Source organism: Sander vitreus, chromosome 11 (genome assembly GCF_031162955.1).
Source record: "Sander vitreus isolate 19-12246 chromosome 11, sanVit1, whole genome shotgun sequence".
Taxonomy (NCBI): domain Eukaryota; kingdom Metazoa; phylum Chordata; class Actinopteri; order Perciformes; family Percidae; genus Sander; species Sander vitreus.
In genome coordinates this window covers 18,109,130-18,118,612 of record NC_135865.1, presented here as the reverse complement: position 1 = coordinate 18,118,612, position 9,483 = coordinate 18,109,130, and the positions used below count along the sequence as shown (strand labels likewise).

Below are 9,483 nucleotides of genomic sequence, written 5' to 3'. Positions count from 1 at the left end.
ACTGCTAGCCTGCCATTAAAAACACAGTCTTAGCCATTCCACAGTACACCCAAGGCAAATAAATTATAACGCCAGACTGTCGATGTAAATGTCTGTTGATAGAATAATGTTAGAAATAAAACTACCCTTGCATCGCATTGCAATAGAATACTTTGTTCCCTGTAGTTGGTAGCGAGGGCTACAGCAGCGGCGGAGTAATATTACCTAGGCTACCGAGAAAGCAAGTTTATTTACCTGCCGCTGTCACTCATTGCTACAGAAGCAGAGTACATTGCACGAAGGAATCAACACAATGCATTGAACTGTAACATTATCTCCACTAACGTCAGTCTCAATCTATCAGTAGCAGCTAGGCTAACATTATGAAAGGGGCTAGCTTTATTAGCTAGAGTAGCCTACCAAAAGTTATTACACATTACACATTCACCACTTGAGTATAGTCTCCGCCGATGCGCTTCTCTGTTTACTTTACGGCGCAGTACTACTAACCGGAGCAAAGTAAAATTCCGCTGCTGCTGAGAAACTAGTCCCTCAAAATGTAATGCGATCATTGAGATGCAAGGGTAGTTTTATTTCTAACATTATTTTATCAGCAGACATTTACATCGATAGTCTGGCGTTATAATTTATTTGCCTCGGGTGTACTGTGGAGTGGGTAAGGCTGTTTTTAATGGCAGGCTAGCAGATACTGTTGACTTGCGCTAGCCTAGCACCAACGAACTCTGCAACTGGAAGGACTGTATGAAAAGTGTTGAAAACGGTCTCCACTGATAAATACCACACTGGCTAACTTTGAAATGAGGTCCTATATCCAAAATTCTGAACCACCCCTTTAATTTATAAAAACTAAATCAAAATTTAGCTTGAGTATAAGCAGCAAAATGTCCTTTCTGAGTTGTATATAGCATTACATACAATGTTGGACTATCACTTACTATTTTTACAACAATAATTTATAAGCTTATAATATGTTTGCTAACTAGTAGCCTAACGTGGCTGTCAAATGAATGCAGTGGAATAAAATACATACATATTTTCTTCTGGAATGTAGTGGAGTAAAAATATGAATAAAAAACAAGGTAGCCTACAATTCAAACGTGCAAAAGGCATCGATAGTAGCCTGAACAGTGTAAGTTTCAGTTTGACTATGAATAAACACGGCAGCTCCTCAAGACCCAAGTGAAGTTCCTGTAGCTATTCCTGTGTCTTGCTTCAAAACATTACAACTGTGAATTTTCTGTTTCTTTGTTGTCCCAGGCTAAATATTCTCTCTATGAATTGAAATGTAGCCTATTGATAGCCAAGTAGCCTATATTTTGCACGTAGGCAATGAATGCGTGTGCATGTGTACAGTACTCCATCCCTGAAAAATAGGGCTCCCCAGAAAGCCACATGGCAGGCTAATTTGAACACTGGAATTTACCATGCATGTAATGTTTTTTGTGTAAATATGTCGAACATTGAATGACATAATTCTTTACATCAAAATGTCTCAATTATATATATGTAATTCCTTCATTTAGTGCATAGGCCCACTAGATTTTAAAAGTGACAGATAACATTTCTAATATATGAATATGTTCCTGTCACAGTGGCAGTTAATTCAGACCCTGGATATATAGTAGATGATTTATTGTGATTTTGTCATCAATAATTACAAGATGACATTTTCTCTTAATTTGCTTGGGATAACAAACAACACTGAACATTGTGACAGAAATTGAGATAGATTTAGTTCCAGCAGCAGCACACTTTGATGCAGCTCCTGTAGGCCTACAGCAAATCTTTTCAACGAAGAAGAAGAAAGATCAGCCTGTGATATGGATGTCGGGAAATGTAGTTACATCGTCGTAACTATCACATTTACTTATATTGTAGGGTGGTATTTGCAATCCTACAGTTCCCGACATGTCCTTTGGCTTGAAGCGATGGCAAGAGTTGCCGAATGACAAGTGAATTTATCATTTACTAAACACTGTGTGTTTTCTATCGAGAGAAGTAAGTTAGAATAACTTCGTTTCAGAAAGTAAGTACGTTAGTTAACGTCATTTAGCTACATAATGGTGCATTAGGTTTACTGTTAAGACGGAGGTCAAACTTCATGTTATTACAACGTTAGCTAGTTTTGAAAGAGTTAACGTTAGCTCTCCTGTGCCGAGTGGTGTTTTCTTAACGTGCTTCATGTAGCGTTAACAACGAGTTTGTGGTGAAACGAGTTAAGCAATGTCTGTTGGCTAGCTCAGGATATCAGTAGTGTGAATAGTCCTTATCTTACAGTATTTGGGAGTTTTATGGCACAACTAGGTCATATTAACTTAATATATTTCACGAGTGAGGAAATATTTAAATAGAAGTAGGTAACGTTAGTGTTAGTAGTCATCAGCATCTTCATACTTGACATCGTTGGACTTGACATGAAGTTTAGTTGTATCAGTATATCAGGTTAGTACATCAATGCATAGCTAGCTAGTAATGTAGCTAGCTGAAAGTAAAGCTAAAACAGTTATACGTTATATATAAAATAAACAATTTTTGGCATTTCATAGAGAAAGTAATCTGTAGATTAATCGGTCATTTAAAAAAGCAGCTCGCCAAAATAAAAGGATTAACGTTAGTGGATTACTCGGCAACTATTTTAATAACTGACTTAGCTATCATTTATGGCGTTTTGTTAAGCAAAAATGCTGAAGGTTCTCCTCAAATGTGTATATGTTGCTGTTTTGTCGTCTTTGTGATAAACTGAATTTCTTTGGGTTTTTGAGTGTTGGTCAAACCAAACACGTAATATGAAAATGTCAAATTGCTCTTTAGAAAGTTGTGATGGGGGGTCTTATCAATATTCTCTGTCCTACTATTATATATAGGTGTGTAAACAACAACAATACTATGTGTAGACAGTAAGACAATAGTCTAATGATGCAGAGTGCAAAATGTGCTGGAATAAATATAGAGTGATTAATGTAACAGGTTGTTTGTATACATGAGGTAGGTGGATATGACAGTATATACAGTTCGTATAGATTTGTATTTGACAGTGATGATATTGTTTACATTGTTAATAACTGTATGTTTGTGTGACAGGGTTATTGTACATGGATTGTTACTGAAATTATTTATTTTTTACTGTCATGTTAAAAAAAAAAAGTTCTCTTAATCTTCCTCTTACTATTAACCCTAATGCATGTGTAGTTAATTCAGACACCAAAACCATGTGTCTGTTTTGTTCACAGCGCAGCCATGAGGAGTCTTTGGACCAAAGCAGGTGTTTTAGGTTCGATGTCAATGGCTTTTGGTTCACTACTGTGGTCACAGAAGAAGACTGAACCGGACCAGGCTGGTTCCAGTTGCTCATCTGCTGACACAAATCTCAGTTCTCACTATGAACTTAAACTGGTCCAAGTCCTGTTCCGACATGGCGCTCGAACACCACTGAAGTCAATACCTGATGTGATAGAGGTAAAACTCTTTTTCTGCATTTAATCAACTACTTTAGTGCTTGTCTGCGTTAAACAAATGTAGTGTCACATAATATCTGTATATAATAAAAATTATTTGTCTGGGCACATTTGTCTCGTCAAAGGCCCAATGGGTGCCAACGCTCTTGGAGCCTCCAGCACACACACACATCAACTATGAAGTGACAGATCTTCATGGTGGCCCCAGACCCCCAGCTCCTGTAGAAGACAGCTATCGGAAAAACATACTGAACGTGAGTATGTGTGCTTTGTGCTGTTGAGTTCGGTCAGACAAGAAAAGAGCTAAATGGAAACAAATTTGTGTACTTGGTTCCTGGTAAAAGGCGTTAGAATAGCCAATTACATACAGTACTTTTTCACGGCGGACATTTAGACCTGTAGCAACTGGAAACATGTCATTCAATTTAGGTGTGCATGTGCCAGGGCCTTGTGCAATCTGGCACAGTTTACTTAAGCCTTTTTCACATATGAACTCCGGACTATGTCCGAGGAATTGGTCCCGACATAGTCCGGAGTTACACATGTAGCACACAACAGGAGATTGTCCGTGTCACATGCATTCTCACTTACTGGAAATATTCCGTTTGATTTAGGAGTGGCGCTGGGTGGAGTGTGCAACAGACAGGACATGACGGAACCTCTTCACAGAGCCAGTCATTATTTGGTCATAAACAACCAAACCTTTTGCTGTTCTGACCATTTCTGTGTCGGCTCTTACCGACAGACGTTCCCGATCTCGTCGTCTCTCCATTTAGACGTTTTCGTTGCCGTTTTCATGTAAATCACCCTGATTCTTCACCTTTGGGTGTTTGTTTTCTTCTGGTTTTGCATGTGTGGCATAAAACATCGTCAACCCGCTCACTTGTTGCTTGCTAATTGCTAATTTCAGGTTTACAGTGCATGTGTGAAAGGGGCTTTACTAAGACAAGTCATTGACAAGTTTATAGCTGCTGTGGTAAAGGCCTGTTGTTTTATATATAAAATACGATCACCTGTGTGTAATCGCAACTGATTTGGGATCAAATAGTTTTTATAGTCTATTTGGATGTTCTTGCCCTTCATAGATGTGAAGTACCTTGTGGATTCAGAAGCCTTTCTCCCTCTAGTGGCCACTAGGATTCATTACAAAGCCTTATAGATGACATTAAAGCGGATTCATTTATTCAACTCCTCACTGTAATGCCACTGAACTGTGTGCAGAGTTTCCCAGTGATATATGTTTGCCAGCCAGTGTGTCCATAGAGATAGATTCCTGTGCTGCTCTGCTAAAAGAGGTTTACTGCCCTGGATTTAGCATAGAAAGCTAAATCGGACAATATGGACTCCTGCCATCCTTGAATCACATTCGCTCTGGATTCCTGCATGCCATCGCAGGTTGTGTTTGTTAGGCCACATCTGTGAGTAAAAGCTGATCCTGTTTGTGTCACTTGGCAGGGTGGCACGTTCCCCGGTCAGCTGACCACAGTGGGCATGCAGCAGCTGTATGAGCTAGGCAAGAGGCTGAGGAAGAGATACATTGAGGAGATTCCTTTCCTTAGCTCAACCTTTAGCCCAGCTGAGGTCTAGTAAGTGTTGCAAATTGTGAAGGGTAGCAAGAACACAAACACCATCCTGCACACTGCAGTTTTGATACATTTTGGTTATGAGCGTATTACAAAACATACTGTTTCAGCCTAAATGCTTAATTATTTAGAACTTGGCTGCCTTCCATGACCTTTTTTTTTTTTTTTTTCATATTTAGTGTGCGCTCCACTAACATTGTAAGGACCATTGAATCTGCCAAGTGCCTGGTAGCAGGGCTGTTTGAGCAAAAACAACAAGGTAGGGTAGAAATCCACATGTGCATGATGTTATTTGTTTTATTCTGGATCTCATCAAATCTGTTTTTATATTTATCTGTCCTACTCAAAGAAATTGTGCCTATATTAACAACGGAGGCAGAATCTGAAATCCTGTATCCTAACTACCATGGATGCAAGCTGCTCAAACTCCTTGCCAGGTACGTAGAGTATATTTCCATACCAGGCCTCAAACATCCTTTGCACTAGCTACCCAAAACTAAAATCTAGAATAACGTGTTGTGCAAAGTGATTAGCACAGTTGAGATGCCTCTGACAGGTTGTCGTGGTGTGTCTGTGTTTTGAGGCTGACACTGTGTGTGTTCTGTGCAGCCACCGCTGGGCAGAGTCGTCCACGCTGCCAGACATTGCAGCAGATCTGCAGAGCATCCAGAGCGCGTTGGGCATTGCTGCTCACCAGCACATTGACTTCATCCTCATTAGGGACGACATGGTTGCCAGAGAGGTGACACCGCCGCATCATGATTCATATGACTTTTATTAGGTCTCACCACAAGCTATCAGAATACATATGATTATTATGAAGACTTGGCCTAGCTTGAAGCGGAAACCCAGCAAGCTGCTAGTTATGCAAGATGAAACTCCACAACAGAGTTCATCAAGTTTCTAGAGATTTTAACAAGCTAAAATAACTGCATGGTTTGAGTCTAAACATTGACAATATTTACTCATGGCTGTAATTGAAGATATCTTAAAATCATTTCTAATTCAGTCAGTGAATGAAATTCATTACTGGATGATCAATTGTATATCAGACTTTAGAGGGGCATTTTTTTTTTCTTCAAATAACCATATTTTACTGTAAGTGTGCACACTGGGGCCACCACAAGATCTGAAATAAGAAGAAGGGGTGACTTTTTTGGCCTTTTCTGTATTTGCTGATTTTTTATTTTTTTTTTCCCTCACCAGCCAAAGCCAAGTGAACTGAAGCCCTACCTAACAATCGGGCTGATTATGTTCGGATCCATCAGTTACAACTAATTCAAACTAGCAGACAAATTAAATCAGCACATTTCTGAGTCAGTACGTCTAAAATCCACATAAACAGAAAATAAAGCTACTGGTAGGTTTTACTGTCACTGCTTAAAATCTACGCCCTCTTTACTGTTAAGTTGCCCACAATAAAAACTATTTTGGAAAATAACTGAAGGGAAAAATGGGAAACAATGATCTCATAATTAGGGCTGTCAGCGTTAACGCGTTAATCGCGATGCGATTAAGGGCCAAGCATAACGCGACCAATTTTTTTTAATCGCATGCCGGCATTTGTTAATTTATTTTACACTTCACTCAGCTTTGCGTCGTGCCTGACAGGCTACTATTTTGACCCTTTGCAGCACCGTTACTTATCATCAAGCTGCCACTTCCTCGTACACACATCCTGCTGCTGCAGGCTGCAGGCATGATGGAGAAACACAGCAGCAATGAAATCCTGAATAGAGTTTTTTATTTTCCAAAACTCCCGGACGGCTCGTAGACAAGTCGAAAGCACATTGTGTAAAGCCGAATTAAAATATCACCGAAGCACATCAAGCTTGAGCTACCACCTACGGAGCTAAGCATACAGTTCAGTTAACGTGATGCTACCGCTAGCATGCTACTTGCCGACCTGTGGATGAAACCAAATCACAAAAAATGACTACAGCTCTTGCAAAACGGGTGGCAAGTAACTGCAGACCTGTCAGCATCGTAGAGGACTCGGGTCTTAAAGATGTACTACGGTTGACCTGTCTCGTTGCCGTCGACGGGGACAGTAGTTTTCACGGACACACAGCCTGTATGACACGGAGAAAGCAGCCACACTGAACAGCTGCAAGGTGCTGCAAACGCTGTCTCATTAACCGGTGATCACTGGACGTCAGTGAGTAATCAACATTATTTACACTATATTGACTCTGGTAAGGATAGGGATTTTTAGTTTTTTAGTTAGGTACTTGGAGGAATTGTGCAATAATGACAGATTCACACATTTTTCTTTTGTTTACAGTAAATAAATAATTTTAAATCTTAAAATCAAGTTCATAAAGTAACTTTCTTTGAATTCATTTGATTCCCAATCAAGATACACTGGTAAGAATTGCTTTCCATTGTTAATATGTACTTAAAAACTGTTCTGAAATGCAAAATAATAGAATTTTAATCGTGATAAAATATGCGATTAATCGCGATTAACTATAGAACTTCAGCGATTCATCGCGATTAAAAAAAATTAATCGTTTGACAGCCCTACTCATAATAAAATGACAGCTCTGGAATAAGGTGTTGTAAGTTCCTTTTTTGAGGTTTGTATTGCTCAACAGCAGAGCTGATACTGACTGTCAAGTCTCTGCACATTAACAGACGCACGGCCTGCCCTGCCCATCAGTGCTGGACACCTGGAGGAATAAAGTGGAACAGAGAGCTGTGGACATGATCTACCATGTGTATGAACCCAGCAACAGGTTAGATTCAACAAAGTCAGCAGAGATAGTAGACTATCTCCGATGTGATGTAGACCATTTGTTTTGAGTTTAAGAGGCCACCTTTCATTCTTTTTCGTTTTTCATTCTCATTTCGTTTTTGACAGGGAGAACTTACAGCTGTGTGTGGGACCCCTCCTGCAGACATTGTTGGCCAACATTGAGGAGAAACTAGGGGACATCTCATCAGAGCCAAAAAGGTTGGACATCTCTGGATGGTCACCCATTTGTTGCACGAACTTGATTGTGTTTGGTCTTTAAATGGTTTACTGTTGCAATCCTCTCTCAAACAGGAAGTTGTTTTTGTACTCTGCACATGACACTACTTTGATACCCTGTCTGATGTCTCTGGGGATTTTTGACATGAGATGGCCACCATATGCTGCCGATATCACTCTGGAGCTGCACCAACACCGGCAGACCAACAGGTCCTTTGTTAAAGTGTCATACGTAGGCGAGGTAGGGGGTGAGAATGTGTCTATGTTTATGTTTATTTGATGAGCTGTTGCATTTTCCACCCCTTGTGTTTTACTCTTAAGTTGCTTGTCTTTCTATAGGATCAACTTATACCAGGGTGTAGTGGAGTCTACTGCCCCCTGGAGGAGTTCAAACAAGTCCTCTCAGCATACTCCCTGAGCTCTGAACTCTACCACTCGCTTTGTAACAGCACAGAGGGCTTGACCGAACCCTGAACAAACCTTCACAGCTCAGCACAGTGCTACCAATGGCATTACACTCCGACAGTTACCATGCATCATTTTCTTTTTTCTTTTCTTTTTACATCCTCCGTTCTCACTCCATCCAGCTACCATCACCAGGGGAAACTTTCTTGGGAGTCCTGGATTACAGCCACCTTTTTTCAGAATTCATGATTTCCATGTATCCATGGCAGTAAAATGTTCCAATCAGGTAGATTAATTGTTATGGTCTATTGACAAGTTTAAGTGCAGAATAATTTGTCAACAACCCCCAAAAAGACTAAAACCAACAAAGTCTGCCCCCTCTCAAGTCATAAATCTTCAGGAGATACAAATACATACCTCCATTTTTCAAAGTCTAAGTCATTTGCTAAAATAGCTGGACACTAGTTTTAAAGTTTAGTAAATTGTGCAAATGTTGGGGACTATTTTCAGCTGTAGATTGGTAGAAATGTGGTGTTCTAGTAAGTATTTGCTGCACAAGGACAGTACGTATGATTGACTCAAAATAAACTACAGTGCCCGTGTCCATTGCAATGAAATACTCCTGTATGTGTATAATAGTTTTTAGACAATAGTGGAGTGTCTATGGCACAGAGGAATACACTATATCAGGGTTGCCTTCACAGGTGATACTTGTTTGTATGATGTATTTCTCTCTTGGGGATTTGTTGAAAAGAAAACTACAGTGTTATCAGCCTTTTCCTTAGAAGTTCAAATAATTGCTGCAATTTATTCTTACACTAAAATATGTACAGAGGCTTGCAAAAGTATTCATACCCCTTGAACTTTTCCACATTTTGTCACGTTACAACCACAAATGTGAATGTATTTCATTGGGATTTTATGTGCTAGACCAACACAAAGCGGTGCGTAATTGTGGAAAAAAAAAGTTTTTTTACAAATAAAAAACTGAAAAGTGTGGCATGCGAAAGTATTCAGTCCCCCTTTACTCTGATACCCCTAAATAAAATCCAGTGCAACCAATTGC

General features: G+C 39.7%; 1 protein-coding gene across 3 annotated transcripts; it reads left to right on the top strand.

Moving 5' to 3' along the window:
* The first annotated feature begins 1,901 nt into the window (after positions 1–1,901).
* acp6 (acid phosphatase 6, lysophosphatidic) lies at positions 1,902–9,021 on the top strand. 3 transcript variants are annotated; one of them, XM_078262049.1, is made up of 11 exons: positions 1,902–2,026; positions 3,231–3,456; positions 3,581–3,709; positions 4,911–5,041; positions 5,218–5,297; positions 5,388–5,475; positions 5,648–5,780; positions 7,676–7,776; positions 7,902–7,994; positions 8,088–8,253; positions 8,352–9,021. In XM_078262049.1, the coding sequence occupies exons 2-11, from the start codon at positions 3,238–3,240 to the stop codon at positions 8,484–8,486; spliced, it is 1,275 nt and encodes a 424-aa protein (XP_078118175.1). In that variant the 5' UTR covers positions 1,902–2,026; positions 3,231–3,237; the 3' UTR covers positions 8,487–9,021. The 3 variants fall into 3 exon arrangements, with proteins under 3 accessions (XP_078118175.1, XP_078118177.1, XP_078118176.1); XM_078262051.1 differs by having other exon boundaries at positions 1,903–1,998; XM_078262050.1 differs by lacking the exon at positions 1,902–2,026 and adding an exon at positions 2,359–2,442.
* The last annotated feature ends 462 nt before the right edge of the window (positions 9,022–9,483 follow it).

Excerpts from the sequence above, each read along its gene's own strand:
- acp6 (XM_078262049.1), top strand. The coding sequence starts at position 3,238 with ATGAGGAGTCTTTGGACCAAAGCAGGTGTTTTAGGTTCGATGTCAATG. Across the intron at positions 3,710-4,910 it reads ATCGGAAAAACATACTGAAC|GGTGGCACGTTCCCCGGTCA; the intron begins GTGAGTATGTGT and ends GTCACTTGGCAG. Across the intron at positions 7,777-7,901 it reads GTGTATGAACCCAGCAACAG|GGAGAACTTACAGCTGTGTG; the intron begins GTTAGATTCAAC and ends CGTTTTTGACAG.